The 20476-nt window shown below is 45.2% G+C and overlaps 1 protein-coding gene across 1 annotated transcript; it reads right to left on the bottom strand.

Moving 5' to 3' along the window:
* Positions 1-53: 53 nt before the first annotated feature.
* LOC116957945 (zinc-binding protein A33-like) lies at positions 54-16291 on the bottom strand. The gene is made up of 6 exons (XM_032980403.2): positions 12982-16291; positions 10911-11006; positions 8603-8836; positions 7519-7541; positions 6159-6274; positions 54-914 (listed from the first exon to the last, which is right to left on the bottom strand). The coding sequence occupies exons 1-6, from the start codon at positions 13540-13542 to the stop codon at positions 367-369; spliced, it is 1578 nt and encodes a 525-aa protein (XP_032836294.2). The 5' UTR covers positions 13543-16291; the 3' UTR covers positions 54-366.
* Positions 16292-20476: the final 4185 nt, after the last annotated feature.

Here is a 20476-nt window from a genome sequence, read left to right on the forward strand (position 1 = left end):
ATTTGGTCCTCGTGTTTAATTAATGAACAGTGCGCACGAATGACGCTGTACACAACTACATTGTTGTTGTTGTGTTCTGTATTTTTATTGTAGAATCGACGATACAAGTGCGGCAATGCCACTGTCGTACGCATACATTTATACTTTTTAAAATCAATAATATTGTTTTGACTTAAAACTTTTCTTCATTGATGACGACCGCTTGTCTTGAGATGAAAACGTCATGAGATTTGGTATTTGTATTTTTAATTTTTATTTAATGTTTATTGTTAAAATGTTATTTTTATCTTTGTGACTTTACCGACGAGGGTGGCGAGCGCCATGCGTCGTGGCGTCTGCCCTCTGCGCTGTTCACGTTCACCTCTCTCAGGACGCACCACACAGATCCACAATCCTCACTGAGTCACCAAACCCCACCCACACCCCCAGCGCAGGGTGTAGGGGCTGAGTGAATGTTTGGTGAAACGAGTGCAACGGCGCCATGGAGTCGGCGCTGTAAAACGACAGCAGCCCCGCGGCCCAGTCCAGATGGACCCCGACTCTCCGCGGAGGCTGCGGCACCGACAGTGACGTCACTACCCCGCCATGCAGCACTGAGAAGATGTCGCCATGTTTCAGTAGACACCAGGAGACGTCACTCATGCCCAGGGCGCACTTAGCACCACGCCCTCTCCGTGGCATCGTCCCGTACGCGACTCCAACCCGACACCACCTCGCGCTCCCCACGTCCACCTCCCAGTAGTGCTGACCCGACGAGAAGCTCTCAGAGCACAGCGCTTGTGGTCGGCACTCAAAGCGGTGTGGGTGACGGGGGCGACCCTGGGGGACATCGCTCCCCGTCACCGTCCTGAGATCCGATGAAATCTGGAGGTGGTCGTGAGCTGAGTTTGTGTCCAGAGTCGGTGAGCGTCCATCTGTGGTGAGTATTAGTGTACACATACTAATATTAGTTAGTATTAGTGTACACACACTAATATTAGTTAGTATAAGTGTACACATACTAATATTAGTTAGTATTAGTGTACACACACTAATATTAGTTAGTATTAGTGTACACATACTAATATTAGTTAGTATTAGTGTATACATACTAACTTTAGTTAGTATTAGTGTACACATACTAATATTAGTTAGTATTAGTGTACACATACTAATATTCATTAGTATTAGTGTACACATACTAATATTAGTTAGTATTAGTGTGCAAATACTAATATTAGTTAGTATTAGTGTACACATACTCATATTAGTTAGAATTAGTGTGCACACACTAATATTAGTTAGTATTAGTGTACACATACTAATATTCGTTAGTATTAGTGTACACATACTAATATTAGTCAGTATTAGTGTGCAACTACTATTATTAGTTAGTATTAGTGTACACACACTAATATTAGTTAGTATTAGTGTACACATACTAATATTCGTTAGTATTAGTGTACACATACTAATATTAGTTAGTATTAGTGTTAACATACTAATATTAGTATTCGTGTACACATACTACTATTAGTTAGTATTAGTGTACACGTACTAATATTAGTTAGTTTTAGTGTACACACACTAATAGTAGTTAGCATTAGTGTACACAAACTTGTGTTAGTTAGAAGTAGTGTACACACACTAATAATAGTTAGTATTAGTATACACAAACTAATATTAGTTAGTATTAGTGTACACGCACTAATATTAGTTAGTATTAGTGTACACATACTCATATTAGTTAGAATTAGTGTGCACACACTAATATTAGTTAGTATTAGTGTACACATACTAATATTCGTTAGTATTAGTGTACACATACTAATATTAGTCAGTATTAGTGTGCAACTACTATTATTAGTTAGTATTAGTGTACACACACTAATATTAGTTAGTATTAGTGTACACATACTAATATTCGTTAGTATTAGTGTACACATACTAATATTAGTTAGTATTAGTGTTAACATACTAATATTAGTATTCGTGTACACATACTACTATTAGTTAGTATTAGTGTACACGTACTAATATTAGTTAGTTTTAGTGTACACACACTAATAGTAGTTAGCATTAGTGTACACAAACTTGTGTTAGTTAGAAGTAGTGTACACACACTAATAATAGTTAGTATTAGTATACACAAACTAATATTAGTTAGTATTAGTGTACACGCACTAATATTAGTTAGTATTAGTGTACACATACTCATATTAGTTAGAATTAGTGTGCACACACTAATATTAGTTAGTATTAGTGTACACATACTAATATTCGTTAGTATTAGTGTACACATACTAATATTAGTCAGTATTAGTGTGCAACTACTATTATTAGTTAGTATTAGTGTACACACACTAATATTAGTTAGTATTAGTGTACACATACTAATATTCGTTAGTATTAGTGTACACATACTAATATTAGTTAGTATTAGTGTTAACATACTAATATTAGTATTCGTGTACACATACTACTATTAGTTAGTATTAGTGTACACGTACTAATATTAGTTAGTTTTAGTGTACACACACTAATAGTAGTTAGCATTAGTGTACACAAACTTGTGTTAGTTAGAAGTAGTGTACACACACTAATAATAGTTAGTATTAGTATACACAAACTAATATTAGTTAGTATTAGTGTACACGCACTAATATTAGTTAGTATTAGTGTACACATACTAATATTAGTTAGTATTGGTGTACACATAATAATATTAGTTAGTATTAGTGTAAACATACTAATATTAGTTATTATAAGTGTACATATACTAATATTAGTTAGTATTAGTGTACACATAGTAATATTAGTTAGTATTAGTGTACACATACTAATATTAGTTAGTATTAGTGTACACATACTAATATTAGGTAGTATTAGTGTAAACACACTATTATTAGTTAGTATTAGTTCATAAAATACTAATATTAGTTAGTATTAGTGTACACATACTAATATTAGTTAGTATTAGTGTACACATACTAATATTAGTTAGTTTTAGTGTACACATACTACTATTAGTTAGTATTAGTGTAAAACACTAATATTAGTTAGTATTAGTTTATAAAATACTAATTTTAGTTAGTATTAGTGTAAACACACTGATATTATTTAGTATTAGTGTAAACACACTAATATTAGTTAGTATTAGTCTATACAATACTAATATTAGTTAGTATTAGTGTAAACACACTAATATTAGTTAGTATTAGTTTATAAAATACTAATATTAGTTAGTATTAGTGTACACATACTAATATTCGTTAGTATTAGTGTACACATACTAATATTAGTTAGTATTAGTGTGCAACTACTATTATTAGTTAGTATTAGTGTACACACACTAATATTAGTTAGTATTAGTGTACACATACTAATATTCGTTAGTATTAGTGTACACATACTAATATTAGTTAGTATTAGTGTACACATACTAATATTAGTTAGTATTAGTGTACACATACAAATATTCGTTAGTATCCGTTTATAAAATGCTAATATTCGTTAGTATTAGTGTACACATACTAATATTAGTTAGTATTAGTGTTAACATACTAATATTAGTATTCGTGTACACATACTAATATTAGTTAGTATTAGTGTACACGTACTAATATTAGTTAGTTTTAGTGTACACACACTAATAGTAGTTAGCATTAGTGTACACAAACTTGTGTTAGTTAGAAGTAGTGTACACACACTAATAATAGTTAGTATTAGTATACACAAACTAATATTAGTTAGTATTAGTGTACACGCACTAATATTAGTTAGTATTAGTGTACACATACTAATATTAGTTAGTATTGGTGTACACATACTAATATTAGTTAGTATTAGTGTAAACATACTAATATTAGTTATTATAAGTGTACATATACTAATATTAGTTAGTATTAGTGTACACATAGTAATATTAGTTAGTATTAGTGTACACATACTAATATTAGTTAGTATTAGTGTACACATACTAATATTAGGTAGTATTAGTGTAAACACTATTATTAGTTAGTATTAGTTCATAAAATACTAATATTAGTTAGTATTAGTGTACACATACTAATATTAGTTAGTATTAGTGTACACATACTAATATTAGTTAGTTTTAGTGTACACATACTACTATTAGTTAGTATTAGTGTAAAACACTAATATTAGTTAGTATTAGTTTATAAAATACTAATTTTAGTTAGTATTAGTGTAAACACACTGATATTATTTAGTATTAGTGTAAACACACTAATATTAGTTAGTATTAGTCTATACAATACTAATATTAGTTAGTATTAGTGTAAACACACTAATATTAGTTAGTATTAGTTTATAAAATACTAATATTAGTTAGTATTAGTGTACACATACTAATATTAGTTAGTATTAGTGTACACACACTAATGTTAGTTAGTATTAGTTTATAAAATACTAATATTAGGAGAAAAATCCACTCAGAAACAGAGATAAAATTCAGACTTCACATCGACAGCAGGCGTGAGGGTGGGGATTGAGCCGACGACCTTCTGTGAACAAGGCGAGGTAGTTTACATCTACATCGCGACCGTGGTGTATACCACAGTGCTTGTACTGGAGCATGCACTTCACCATCTTGGTGTGTGAGTACACTGAGTCTTGTCACTCCTACAGTTCCTCACAGCTCTGCTGCAGTGTGCTTCTCTGAGCATCCTTTTGTAAATTAAGATGTTAAAGCACCAAACTGAAACCTTGTGCAAGGAATCACGTCACTGCATTAACTACAGATACTTGTGGTGACCTTGCAAACAAAAATATGCTCTGAAAGTATATGATGATAGTATATGATGAGAGTGTATGATGACAGTATATGATGATAGTATATGTTGATATGATATGATAGTATATGATGATAGTATGTGATGATAGTATATGATGATGTTATATGGTGATAGTGTATGGTGATAGTGTATGATGATAGTATATGATGATAGTGTATGATGATAGTGTATGATGATAGTATATGATGATAGTATATGATGATGGCACGTGATAGTGTATGATGATAGTATATGATGATAGCATATGATGATAGTATGTGATATATATGATGATAGATATGATGATAGTATATGATGAAAGTGTTTGATGATAGTATTTGATGATAGTCTATGATGATAGTATATGATGATAGTATATGACGATAGTATATGATGATAGTATATGATGATGCATTGTCTTTGAAACTGATTGTGCCACACCAGAGACAACTTTCTCTAGAGCCTCGTCTCAAACGGTGTGAGACCAGAGGACAACGCCCAAAAGGTGAACAGCACAAAGACAACGCCATTTTCAGGACATTGAGAGCTCGGCGTGAACAGCTACATCAGGGGACCTCCCTTGCCAGTATCAAAATATAAGAATTGTTTTTTTGTTTGCATGTTCACCACGAGTATGTGTGTGGTTAATGCAGACATGATTTCTTGTAAAAGATTTAAGTTTGGTGTTTTAACATCTGAACACAACTGTTTTATTGCTAGAATCTATTCTTATAACAGTACCTTGTTTAAAACACCTGCTGGGCGCAACTTGTTCGGCTCACATCAGCCCTGAGTCCAACTCGGCAGCCAGCACCGTCACCCTCCTCTGCTCCCCACTGCACCCCACGTGACAGAATGGGTGCCCGCCTGAGGGTGCCCTATGGCCAGCGGCGTCGACATTCTACGCAGAGACTCTGCACGGCGATTGATCTCCCTAGACCAGGGGTCTGTAACCTGCGGCTCTCCTTAAGGGACCGCTTCGTTATGTTAGTTCTCAAGGTCACCACCGTCTCGTGTTCACCTCGTTTATTGTGGTGGCTTTTGAAATATCGAGTTGTCTTTTTTTATATATACTGGATTCAATAAAAAAATTATCTTATTGTTATTTTGGCTACCGACCCCTGGCTTAGACGGCCACCGTGCTGCTCTCAAGGAACACTTTGCCCGCTGCGTGATGCACCTCTTGATACACTGAGGCTCTCCTTGTTATCACCTCGGTGACCGCGTTTATCGCTGAATCCACCTCACGTCTCCCCCTCCCAGGTTGGGAAGTGCCGTGCACTCTCGCCTGGCTTAAACACACGACACAGGCCCGCCTCGTGGTGCTGATCTTGTGTTTGTAGTGAATGGGGCTGCAGCTATGAGTGAAGCAGAGAGACTTACACACAACAGCCAGGAGATTCGTTCGGATGCCTCCCACTGAGATGACTTTTGCGAGGTTAAGACCGTGGGAGACAGGGGCTGGGTCATCCTGAGTCTCCTGAGAGACGGAGCTCCTTCTGTACTCGTTGCACAGGGCACATACAGAGTCTAATGAGGGTCCATGTCTCTCTACACTCACAGCACAAGACTCACAGTCTAATGAGGGTCCATGTATCTCTACAAATGGACAAAACAGGCAGCCCTCGACATACGAATGCCCGTACTTACAAACCAGCTTCCATGAAATGAAAAAATAACTTTGACTTAAAATGCAAACTCGCAGTTGCAAACTGAACATCAGAACTATTTTGTTCAGAGGAACGATCCACCGCAATATGTAATGAGTCGGCCTTGTGCTGGGAGTGTTTACGTGTGTACGGACATTGTGCGTGTGAAAGTGTGGGGGGTACAGCTGGTGCATCTACCAGTCATCTAAGTCAAAGCCAACCCATAGCACCTGGGTCAGTCCCGAGACCTGTCAGCGAGCCTTCGACATTCACGTGGCCTCAAAGTGCACTTTGGCCTGGCAAAGGCACCGTGGTGACGTCACCATCACTTAGTTACAAATGGCGGATATTGGTATTTGTGTGGGGAGCGGTAGTGTAGTGGTGAGTGCGCTACGCACGAAAGCGACGACCCGAGCTCGATTCTTGCTCACGGCCAACACCAATACCTGGTGTGATGGGTGAACATCGCCACCAGGGAGACAAAAGCAGCGGGCCGTGATGCTGGCCACCCACCCCCTCGTGTGCCACAGTGGCGGCCATCTTGGGCGCTGCTCGCTGAGAGAACTTGCTCCACACATCCTGTGAAGGCTACACGGGGGATTGTTGTCGTTGTGGTGTCTTTGTGTGTGCATGCGTGCCCCGTTTGTTGTGGTGACTCATTGCCCCCTTCCGACTACAAGCTAGCATCAATGTAAGTTTAAACAAAGTTAGTTTTCTATTCATGCAAATGTATTTTATATTTAATTTACTATACAGTACATTTTTCAGTATTAGATGCAAATCTACAACATTTATTCTTAATTGTGAGTTTAACAACGCTTCCCTCTTTGTTGAACCGTAAGACATTTTATAACCGAGTCGGCATTTAAATACGCTGCATTATTGTTTTCCGACTTATGAACCATTCGACTTACGAACGAGTCTCATGAATAAATTACGTGCGTAACCCGAGGACTGCCTGTATGGGATACAATTGACCATATGGGATACGACTGCATACAATTGGGTTTATTAGGAAACACATCACGACCGTTAGCTGATTTGTCCACCAGGTGGCAGACTGAGCTCGAGTTTGAGTCTTGGTTGGTACTGACCTGAGACTCTCATGCAGGGGATCCTGAAAAACACACCCGCATTTCACATCAACATTGACATCCTAAACAGATCCCCACCTCCACACAGTCGCCTGCTATTTACAGCGGAGTGCGACATCAAGGAATTAGCAAATATCTGCACACTGAGAATGGAGAAAAAAGACAAAACCACTTTTTTTCAGGTCTAGTCCAGCACCTAAATGAGTGGCTTAATAACAACTCACGTGTTGAACTCTGAAAAAACTTAACTTGTTTAAAATTGTTACAAGGTAAATCCCACTGAGCTATGTCGCTCTATTTCAGAAGCAACCTGGCTATCACAAATGACAGTTCAACGAAGTGGCTTATCACGTGGGAAATTTATAGTAGCTGCCTAATACTCTGAAAGTATTATGTTGATTATAAATGTGGAAGAAAAAAACAGAGGACCCGGAGAAAAATCTACGGGACAATGGGGAGAGAGAGAAAAACGCAAAGTGTAAATATTCAGCAGGCTTCGTCAGTGTCGGGGTCAAACCCACGAGCTCCTGCATAGCAGGCGAGGTAAATGCGATGTTGTACTGGACAAGTCCATGTTTGAATGTCACACGGAAGCAAACGCGCATCTATTTTTGGACACCACCGCTTGTTCCCATATCGTAAAACACTGAAATAAGATTGCCAACAATGTCAACGTCTCACAGGGTGCTGCGCCTCTGCTGGTTGTAGATAAACCCTCTGATAAACAAATGATATGAGTATAAACCATAAACATAGTTTTTATACCTTACCAGGTAAGGCCCATTGAGCTATGTAGCTTTGCTTCAGAAGTAACCTTGCCACAAATGATAACTCAAGAAAGTGGCTTATCGTGTGTAAATTTATAGCAGCAAAATACTCTAAACAGGTGATGTTGATTCTAAATTTGGAGGGGAAAAGTGGAGAAACTGAAAAAAATACACGCATGCACGAGGAAAGAGAGATATGCAAACTCCGAATATACAGCAGACGTCAGGGTTGTTATCGAACCCACGACCTCCTGCATACCAGGCGAGGTAGTTAACATCTCCTAGCCACCACGGCGAGTGAATGGAGGTGGTGCCACCTGCAGGAAGGTGAGCGGGTCCTGCACGGTGAGGGCAGCGAGCAGCTGGTTGATCTCCCGCTCCAGGCCGCGTGCTCTGCTCTCGTAGCGAGCGATGTCCGCCTGGATGCGGGACAGCACGGAGCGGCCCTCCTCGTCCACGCGCTCCAGCGCCTCCCTCTCCTCCTCTCTCAGCTGCTCCCTCCGGCGCTCAAACTCTCGGATGATCCGCGCCTTGTTCCCACGCAGAGACTCCTACACAGTGATACGATGACGCGCTCTTGAAATGCAACACGACACAGTGCGATGTGACGTCATGAAGGACTTCGACATGGCCACGTCTCATTACTCCGTACAAAGAGGCGGGTGACTTAATTTTTGAGAACGTCGAGTAATGAAATGCATGAAAGGAGGAGATTTAGTGAGAATAGCTGGGAACACAAGTCTCTGGCTCCAGGTCCATCAGCACCGGAACTCCTCAGGGCTGCGTCCTTTCCCCTCTGCTCTTCTCCCTGTATACCAACAGCTGCACCTCCAATCATCTGTCCGTCAAACTATTGAAGTTTGCGGATGACACCACCCTCATTGGGCTGATCTCTGGTGGGGATGAGTCTGACTATAGGTGGGAAGCTGACAATCTGGTGACCTGGTGTAGCCAGAACAACTTAGAGCTAAATGCTCTAAAGACAGTTGAGATGGTTGTGGACTTCAGGAAGAATACAGCACCACTCACCCCCATCACCCTGTTAGACTCCCCAGTAAAAATTGTAGAGTCCTTCCGCTTCCTGGGCACTATTCTCTCCCGGGACCTCAAGTGGGAATTGAACATCAGCTCCCTCACCAAGAAAGCTCAACAGAGGATGTACTTTCTACGGCAGCTGAAGAAATTCAACCTGCCAAAGACAATGATGGTGCAATTCTATACAGCGATCATTGAATCCATCCTCACCTCCTCCATAACCGTCTGGTACGCTGCTGCCACTGCCAAGGACAAGAGCAGACTGCAGCGTATCATCCACACTGCTGAGAAGGTAATTGCCTGCAATCTACCGACCCTCGAGGACCTGCACACGACAAGGTCTATGAGGCGAGCGAGGAAGATTATGGCCGATTTCTCCCACCCTGGACACTCTCTGTTTCAGCTACTCCCCTCCGGCAGAAGGCTTCGGTCCATCAGGACCAAAACCTCACGCCATAAAAACAGTTTCTTCCCATCTGCTGCTGGCCTGTTAAACAAGGCCAAGGGCTAACACTGTTTTTAACATTTGATCTACATAACGACACGTTGCTGATATTAACTATGTTTCCCTATTTGTATTTTTAAATTATATCTTAAAGCTATTTTATATTCGATATTTATTTAATTTTATATACTTCAGCCCCTTAGTGTTAGACTTTTAACCCTTATTATAGTAAGACTTGTTTAAAACTTATTTAAGATTTTAGATTCCTATATGTTGAATGTATGCACCATCCTGCCAAAGTAAATTCCGTGTCGGTGTGAACTTACATGGCGAATAAAACCCTTTCTGATTCTGATATTCATGGGCACTCATGCCAAATGCTAAGTACCCGTATTGTTTGTGTGTTTTTGTCTGTACCTGCACGTGTCTATGTGTGTCTGTACCTGCACGTGTCTGTGTGTCTCTCTGTACCTGCACGTGTCTGTGCATCTCTCTGTACCTGCACGTGTCTGTGTGTTTCACTCTGTACCTGCACGTGTCTGTGTATCTCTCTGTACCTACACGTATCTGTGTGTCTCTCTGTACCTGCACGTGTCTGTGTGTTTCACTCTGTACCTGCACGTGTCTGTGTATCTCTCTGTACCTACACGTATCTGTGTGTCTCTCTGTACCTGCACGTGTCTGTGCGTCTCTCTGTACCTGCATGTGTCTGTGTGTTTCTCTGTACCTGCCCGTGTCTGTGTGTCTCTCTGTATCTGCACGTGTCTGTGTGTATCTCTGTACTTGCACGTGTCTGTGTGTCTCTCTGTACCTGCACGTGTCTGTGTGTCTATCTCTACCTGCACGTGTCTGTGTATCTCTCTGTACCTGCACGTGTCTGTGTGTCTCTCTGTATCTGCACGTGTCTGTGTGTCTCTCTTTACCTGCACGTGTCTGTGTGTCTCTCTGTATCTGCACGTGTCTGTGTGTCTCTCTGTACCTGCACGTGTCTGTGTGTATCTCTCTACCTGCACGTGTCTGTGTGTCTCTGTACCTGCACGTGTCTGTGTGTCTCTCTGTACCTGCACGTGTCTGTGTGTATCTCTCTACCTGCACGTGTCTGTGTGTCTCTCTGTACCTGCACGTGTTTGTGTGTCTCTCTGTACCTGCACGTGTTTGTAGGCACCCTTGAGCTGCTGTGTCCGTGATTCTGTCATAGTCTTCTTCTCCTCTCTCTCCGTCTTCTCGAGTCTGAACGCCTCCTATACACGGGGTAGACAAATACGCGATGTTTGGTACTCCCATCATTGTCATCATCATCTGGCCCATGTCTTTAACCTGGATCCTTGCAGGCAGGTTTCATGGATCTCCCAGCGATAATCATTGCCCTTTTCAATCTTTCAACCTCCGAGGTTTTAGGTGGTCATTAGGAGGCAGCACAACAGCCGTGTCTGAGGTAGGTGGCTGGATCACAGCGAGGTGTATTGAGGAGTCCCCACTACCACGCTTGTGTTTTCTTCAGTTTTTCCCAACAATGGAATCTCGCGGAACTGACAACCATAACCCCCTGTGATATCTACAGCACACACTTTGCGTGACAGTGCGGTAAACACCAAAATTTAAATCCGAAATCTTACAGGAAACCAAGCTGAGTGCCAGAGCGGTATTAGGGTACAGACAGCTCTGGTGCTGATAGGGCTGCTGCTGGGGCGTATTGGGACAAGTTGGACAGGACTCAGGGGAAGGCGAGCCATGTGACCAGGTTCACAGCATGCTAACCACTACACCACTGCTCTCCAAAGCAGGAACAACCGCATACTCATACACAGTTTAGACATTCCGAGAAATGCAGTGTATGTGATACTAGTAATTTAAGGAATATTGCTACAAGTAAATAGATGCAGATTAAGTTTAACAAGTCGGCTTTGGCGACCAATACTATTCATAAAATATCTATTTTTGGGTTAGGTCGTGTAAATATAAATGTGTCGTTAAACCCGCCACCACCCGACTCAGTCAATTAGTAAGGTTCGTCATGTAAACACAACGTGCCAATTAGTGACTAGTTTAGCACCACCAGTGTGTAGGAAAGTAACCCACGACATTTACGATTAGTGACTAGTTCAGCACCACCGGTGTGTAGGAAAGTAAACCCACAACATTTACCATTCGAGTACCATGACGTTTTGCTTCACTACTAATTACAACCAGCATCATCAGGCGACAGCCAGAATTGAATACGCAGAGTAGCATTGTCAGTAGCAGCAAACACAATAATGTCAATTTTAACACTATATTAACACTCTAACGATAGAGGAATATTACTAGCAGCAACAACGACAACAGAAACAACAAACACATCCATAGTCATGATGATGATGATTATTGACTTGAATATCCTTCATTGTGATGTTTGACTTAAGCTGTCCCCCATTTGATTGCCTCTGCCAGGGCCTGACACTGGCGGGATTAAGCGCTGTGAAAGTGAAACTCTGCCCACGCCAAGTTCCACCCTGTCTGCTTGCCGTGTGCCCTTAGTCCCGCACTCTGTTGCCCCATTTCAGCTGCCAATAAAAGCGTGGCAGGCTAAACGCTCTGGTGGTTGGCTAAGCTTCACCGTGGCAGCGCTCAACCACAATCCACTGTTCTGTCACGGAATGCAAATACACGGCGTCTATGTTAGAGGCAGGGTGGCATTTTAGACACCAAACATTTTGCAACAAAATCAAATCTAAATCTGCCCTATGGACAATCAACCTGTGCCTGGTGGCCTGTCTCTACCACTGGAATGTCTTCTGATTTGCCTCCTTTAAGCTCATGGTCAGTGCACTTTAAAGCCGTCTCACGTTTGAAGTATCTTGCGTTAGTCCACATTTCTCTCCACATATTATTGCTACTCACAAGTACGAATCTTATTATGTGAAGTGTATTTTACAACTTTGCCAGCCATGTCACAAAGTACTTTGTCTTGTAACTAAACCATGGAACACCCTACTTTGCTAAACATTAAAAACAACATTGCCATCTTCCGTGTCTCTGCTGTCTACCGTGTGCCAGTTTTACATTCCGTGTTGTACAAAGTGATTTGATTGACCGTCACAATGCTGACACAATAGGAGTTACCTAATAATGCAAATCTAAATGATAAAATACAGACCCTATATCTGAACAACACACACAGAGAATGCTGTAGTCACACTGAGGGATATTGGATTACAGCAGCGATTTATATATCACCTGTTTTGTCCGTTGTGCATTTTCCACTGGAATGACCTCATGCCCTCTATGTCCTCCAGCGATGGTGCAGACAGTGCAGACCAGGCTCTCATCTTGTTCACAGTAGAACTTGATCTGCTCCTGTCTGTGCTGCTGGCACCGTCGCCCCTCCAAGTTCGCGATGGGATCCACCATGGCGTGGTCTCTCAACCTGGGATTCTCTACATGAGGCCTCAAGTGCGTTGCACAGAAGTACATCTCACATCTCAGGCAGGTCTTCACTGCAGGAGTTTGGCCGTCACCGCAGATGTCACACACGACAGCCGTGGCCATCCCGTCCCCAACTCTGAGCTGCTCCGCCAGGTTGGCGAGGGCCACGTTCCTCCTCAGCTGGGGTCGCACAGGGAAAGTCGCTCGGCACTGCGGGCAGCTGAAGCTGCTCGCCGTCTCCCAGGCGTCATCCAGGCACCGCAGGCAGAACGAGTGTCCACAGCTCAGCGTGGAGGGGCAGACGAACGTGTCCAGGCATATGGAGCAGCGCAGCTCACTATCCACACTCTCACTGGGAGTCGCGCTCGCCATGACCCAAGGCGTTGCTGGGATCGCTCGCTGTGTGGTTCAGAGAGACCCTGGACCAGGACCTCTCTCTTATAGCGACGGTGAAGAAGGAAGTAAAATATTTAAAATATTTGCATTGTCGTCACTGACATCACGAGTCACTGCCTAGAATGTGAACCCGCGCCCCGAAGTGTGCAAACAGCAGCCTCAAGGTGAACACGGCTACTGTACACACCTTGCCACTTAAATAAATGAGTGCTGTTGTTAATATAAAGCAGTGAGGCTCAGTTGCTGTGGCTCATTCGTCAGATGAGTGTCGAGAGATAAACTCATCCTTCGACAGCAAGTTGATGGCAAGATGTTATCTCCCTCGCCCGGTATACAGGAGGTCGTGGGTTTGATCCCGATCCTGATGCCTGCTTTATATTTATAGTTTGCGTCTCTCTCTCTCCGTGGTCGAATTTTTCTCCGGGCCCTCCGGTTTTTCTCTCCACATTTACAATCAACATTACGCGTTTAGAGTAGTTGGCTGCAATACATTTCCGCGTGATCAGCCGTAATTTGTGGCCAGGTCGTTTCTGAAAAATAGCTACACAGCTCAGTGAGCTTTAGCTGCTAAAATAAAATATATATTTAGCATAGTTGTAGATATCTCATGATATCCTGTAACTCCATCTCCGTGTAATTACCCCAACGTGACAAGTTGCTTGAATGTCATCGTGGCAGCAGAAAATAAATTTGCGTGTCGCCTCTCGTGACAGATCCTGGAATCTTGAGCCTTTTGCTAGCAGTGTGACTCTATCACCAACTCTACCTGCCTCCATCACCCACTGCTGGCGATATCGCCGTCTCTCACTCTCACCTTGTCCGAGACTGCAGATTCCCGTGCCGGCCATTCACAGCCGCACCCACCGCTAACTTCACCTGCGTTGTTTCACATTCACACGCACGGCTACTCAACACGCATGTACACACAGCAACACAAATGCCTATCGGCGTTCACCATTATTGTAAAACAAATAAACCAAATAAAACTAAACTATTTTCATGTTACCAGGTGTAATGCCCCACAAAGCTATTAGAATATTCTTTTTCCGAAGCGACCTGCCCATCACAAATGATAGCTCAACAAAGTGGCTCATCATGTTGAATGTGCATAGCAGCCGAATAATCTAAATACTGCACTCTAAACGCTGCTTGAACCCGGAGACGCTCTCTTGGGCTTTGCGGGTTGTTCCCGGCAAATAACGAATGCCTTGGACTCTACACCCCAGTCGGACTCGTGGGAAAACCAGAACTGGATTACGCTGGACACACGACCTGGACTCATCCACTTTACTTACTAACGGATAAAAACGCGGCACTGCGTTTTAAAGCTTCCTTCTAGAAGGTCACCAATGCGAGCGAAGGGGGTTCCCACGATGTCCATGGCTCATTCCTCGGTACAGCAGCAGCAGCAGCGAAGGCTCAGTCCTCAGTGAGGCGCAGTGGCTCCACGCCAGGCAGGCAGAATGATCCGCCTCGGGTTTTACAGCCGACAGTGTCCCGGGAGAGCCGCTGAGGTGACAGCTCAGCACCCCTCGGGTGCCAAGCAGCCCACACCCGGCTACACATTAAGTTACACTCACTAACTCACACACTCACTCACACACACTCTCTCACTCACACACACTCTCTCACACACTCACTCACATACTCACTCACACACTCACTCAATCACACTCTCTCACTCACACACTCGCTCAGTCAACAACCGACATTCGCCACTATGTGGCGGTGACGTCACCACGATGCTTGTGCCAGGCCATGTGCACCTTGAGGCCGCATGAAGTGTTGAACGGCCGCTGGCAGGAGGTCACGGGGCAGACCCAAGTGCCACGGGTCGACTGACTGAGATGACTGGATGATACACCACTTGTACCCTCTACTGTGCCAACCTGCTGTGCTTTAGCCACCCGGCACTCTGCTCGCTGTTGTGAGCGTCGCTCCTCCGCCCTCCGTTGTTGTTGGAGGGCGACTGCCTCCAACTGCCCAGTAGCGTCCTTCACGAGCCTCCTCCACTGAGGCCGATCTTGACAACACTGGTAACAGTCATCGGCAAGTCCACTCAGCTCCACGTCCTCCGTCACCACATCACTCCATCTCTTCTCTCGCCCGTGCCACGCCCGTTTAGCCCCCTCGATCCGGCCAAACAAAAGCTGTTTAGGCATGCGGTGGCTGGGCATGCAGGCTACATGACCCAGCCAACGCAGCCGTGACTGCCGGAGGAGCTCACCGATGGGACCTTGTCCAGATCTTTCAAGGATTTGTGAGCTCCTCACACAATCCAGCCTGGTTAAGCCCAGGATGGATCGTAGGCAGGCTAGCCTAAATGTTTCTAACCGGCGAAGATGTTCCATTAGGGGGGTCCAAGTTTTGCAAGCGTAAAGAAAGGAGGGATTGACTGTGGCCGAGAAGACTCAAAGCTTCGTGCGGAGCGACAGACCAGGTAGCTTCCACACAGCGTTACGCAACCGATGAAAATAGAATGCCGCTCGACTGATTCGGAGTGAGACTTCTGCTGTTAAACCGGAGCCGGTCATGAGCACACTGCCCAGGTATGGAAAACTCTCCACTCTCTCCACAACTGCCCCATCACCGATTGGGAGTTGTGGGGGTGGAGTGTCCAATGGTACAAAATACCCAGGCAGGTGCTTAGTTTTGGTGGGGCTGATGGTAAGGCCCCACCTCTTAGTGGCACGTTCCAGTCTCATCAGCAGCGTCTCCAACTCCTACGCTGAATGAGCAGCTATTACCAAATCATAGGCATACATAACGTGGTTGAGCAATAGTGAGCCATCCCTTAACTGCACCCGGGCATCGATCAGCCTCCCATTATATCTGTACCAAATTGAAATACCCCCGGTACAGCTATTGAAGGCTTCACGAACTACGTGGTCAAAATATATGTTAAATAATGTAGGAGCCAGAGGAGATCCCTGTCGCACCCCAAGGTGTACAGGGAATGGCTCTGACTTCCGGCCATGTAGTTTTACCCAGGCCTGCTCACCATCCTGAAGGTCCTTAATGATCGTGAGCAGAGGGTCAGGGACTCCGAAAGCACGAAGAACAACCCAGAACCCAGGCCTACTGATGGTATCATAGGCCTTGACCAGGTCAATAAAGCAGAGATGTCGGTCTTGTTGGAATTCCCTACACTTCTGCTGCAGCAGACGGACAGAAAATATGGTATCTGTGCAGGACCGCCCTTTCCTGAAACCGCATTGAGGCTCCGCAAGCCTCTCCTCAGCGTGCCTAGCAAGGCGATGTTAAATAATCCTTGCCAGGACCTTTCCCGACACACTGAGGAGTGAGATCCCCCTGTTTTTATTACAGTCTGTGTGGTCCCCCTTCTTAAGGAGGGGGACCACCAGGGCATCCTTCCAATCATGCGGAACCCGTCCAGTGGTCCTGACTGTTGTTATGATGTCATGTAGGGCAGTCTGTGCACAAACGCCACCCTCCCTCAGCATTTCGCTTGGGAGATCATCTCTGCCCGGTGCCTTTCCTGGTCTCAGACTCCGGATCGCCTTCACTACTTCCTCAATAGATGGCACCTCAGCCAGCCACTCACAGGGGGTGACTTCGTCTTCCAATATTTGAGGCACCGCAGACTCAGCAGGGTCACCCCACTTTGCGCCACGATGTTTTCCTGGCTGAAAGATTTTCCCACCCCAGGACCTCACAGAAATGCTCAGCAAATCTGCAAACCTGTTCCTAGGGGTCGGAGATTGGATCACCGTTTTTCCCCTAATGATGGTAATAGGTGTGGCGCTGCAGGTTACTTTTTTGATGGAGTTCAATAGGGATTTGTGATTGCGGGCCACTGAGGCAGACTCCATCTCCTCAGCAACCCGCGACCACCACCCATCCTTGCAGCGCCTCACAGCTCTCCCAACCTCAGAGCGAAGGCTGCGGTAAGCCTCCTCGTTCTCTGACGTGGGATGCTGTAGCCGATGAAAGTGGGCCTGTCGCTTTTTCTCAACCATCCTGAACACCTCCTCTGTCTGCCAGGGTCTATGGGGAGGTCTGGACCGCGTACCCAAAGCAGCCATTGCAACTGCATGAGTCACAGTCCTAAACCTCGCCAATTTACCCTCGACATCAGGAGAAGTAGGGACGATGCCAACCCCAGCTGCAAGTGATGATGAAATTCTCGCTAGCAACTTTCATCAGATAACAGACCAGGCCACCTTAGGTTGGAATGGGGTCCAGGATGTACACCCACCACCGGAGTGGTAGAATGGCAGGCGCATGTTACAGATGACTAGTCGATGGTCAGAGGGCAGATCAGCTCCACGGTAGGTCCTGGTGTCAAGGACATGGGCCCGCATCCGCTGTTCCGTCACTATGTAGTCCAGCAGATGTTCTTGCTTGGACCCGGCATGCATCCATCATGTTGTGTGGATGCGCCGATGCCGGAACAGCGTGTTGCTAATTACAAGCCCACGGGATGCACAAAAATCTAGCAGCCTCCTACCATTGTTATTGAGCTGATCTGGCCCATGCCTTTCAATCACTCCAGACCAGGTGCCAGCATCATGACCAACTCGGGCATTGAAGTCACCCAACAAGATGACTCTATCCCGAGGGGCCACTTTCGCCAGCACCTGTGACAGGAGGTTATAGAAGGCATTTGACTAATCGGCCTTGTCTGCATCCCTCCACGGATGTTCGTCTTCGGTGGGGGCATAAGTAACCACGACCACCACTCCTCGCCTCCGGTTGATTGGAAGGCGAGCCCAAAGTAGCCTGGGGCTTACAGCATCCCACACCTCACCACCACGCTCCCACTCGCCTTTCATTCTTTTGTTCAGAAGAAGAGCCACACCCTATTGTTTGGCAGACTCCTGCCTCGAGTAGAGGACTGTCCACCCCTCATGGTGGCAGGAGCCAGAGCCGGTCCACCGGACCTCCTGAATGTCACAGAGATCCAGGCGGTACTGGTCCAGCTCCCCACAGAGGAGTGGCAGCCTCTCCTCCGCAGTGAACGTTCGACCATTCCACATGGCCATTCGGTAGTGGTTTTCCGTTGTTTCTGGAGGAGCCCCGAGGGTAAAGATTCAATCACCTGGCTCCGCCAAATGGGGTTTGGCCAGGAGATGTCATAGACGCCTGTCCCCCCGAGGCCTCTGGCACAAGATTATTAGTTACATATTTAAGTCGTGGTTTAGTGGTAATTTATATAAGGTGGAGGGGTTACCAGCCCCTCGAACCTGTCCAGAGCCCCTATTTAGCCATTGTGGTGGTCACAGACGCCATGAAGGGAGAGGGCCAATCGGAATTGGCCCTCCCCCCCACAGCACTGTCCACGACAGCGTTGCCCATCCCGCACCGCAAGGAAGTAGGGGGTTGTTTTGCGGGACACACACACTCACTCACACACAAACTCATTCATAAACACACTCACTCACACACGGGCCTATGGTCTCTCTCTCTCTCTAACTCACCACTTGTATAAAGCGTGTTTCTAGTCTGTGTGTCTCTAGTATGTGTCCGCCTGTGTTGTATCTATGCCTTTTCCAAAAAATAATATTAAGAGTGATATTACCTATTTTTAACGTAACAGTTTTTTCTCTCCAATTTTCTGGATTTAGCGCGGTCAAAAAAAAGGCTTAATACGAATTACATCAATTATCCACGCCCATAATAACATGTATTCCAGGGCATAACCAGAGCCTGCTCAACCGCCTTTGTCTTCCCAGTGGCGCCCCTCAAAACCATGTATGGCCTTCGGCCAAGAAAGTTACAAAATTTGCACATGAACGACGAATGCACGCATTAAATTTCGATTTAAAGCTTTCGTGACTGCAAGGATTCATCTTCTTTGGTGCTTTTGGTAAAGTCACGTAGAAAGAGAATAAAATAACACGATAAAATTCTCACGACATTTCGGCCACAACGCAAGCGGCCGTCTTTACTGAAAGAACCAAAGAAGATGAATTCACGCATGTGTAGAGGTGTTACGGGAGGGGGACACGCGATTGTAGGGCGGTGGCCACAAACACATCTGCTACGGCCACCACCCTGGGGGGCCGTGGGGGACGCTGTGATCCCTCCCAGCCCCGCCCCTCAGTGAGGGACAGTATAAAAGGTGGGACCCGGAGAGCTGAGAGGCAGTTCGACTCAAGCAAGATGAAGAGCCAGTGAAGAAAGAAGACCGACTAGCTAGACCCTGGAACTCCTTTGACCCGCTGTCCTTTTGAGGGCCGGGCAAGGCAAGCCAGGGTGCGACACCAGAGCCGCGAGGCCCGATGTCCTTCTGAGGGCCGGACTCGTGTGGCTGGTGATCGGGACCTGCGCCGAATCTGGGGAGATCAGAGAGCCTCCGGAGATAGTGCCAGTTTAGAGGGAACCAGGGAGCTAGCATGGGCTAAAGCTCGGGGAACATTCCCTCTATAGAGTACGGGTGAAGAGGCCATTACCTCTTCAAGTATCAGATTCGTTACTTAATTGAAGTGTCTATAAAAAATACGTATTGCCTCTAAAGAACAGTCTCCGACGTCAATAAGGCCACTACAACTGGGGTCAGAAGTGGTTCTTACCTGCACGAGATGGATACGAGGAACACAGTTCGTGCACGCGAACCAGGCCAAGTTGACGACCCTGCAGAGGCGGGTCCGCATGAGTGGGAGACGGAACCTGGGGCGATGCCGGCGCTTCAACAGCCATCGCAGCCACAGGGCACGCCGCCACAATCGGGGGGTGGGCTTCGGGATGCTCACTCCCGCCTCGCTGAATTACTGCTCGCCGCCGCCTCCATACTTGAAGAAATTACCGAAACGGGAGGAGCGGGGGCGAGAGAGAGTGGGGGAAGAATCGGCGCCAAACGACCATTCCCGCCACAAACACGGTGCCGCAAATCGAAATTGCCGCAATTTCCGGGGTGGACCACGGGAGTGGTGGGAGCCGGGCACAC

Source organism: Petromyzon marinus, assembly GCF_048934315.1.
Source record: "Petromyzon marinus isolate PM22_M1 ecotype Great Lakes invasive population chromosome 68 unlocalized genomic scaffold, UKy_Petmar_22M1.pri1.0 chr68_unloc.1, whole genome shotgun sequence".
Classification (NCBI taxonomy): domain Eukaryota; kingdom Metazoa; phylum Chordata; class Hyperoartia; order Petromyzontiformes; family Petromyzontidae; genus Petromyzon; species Petromyzon marinus.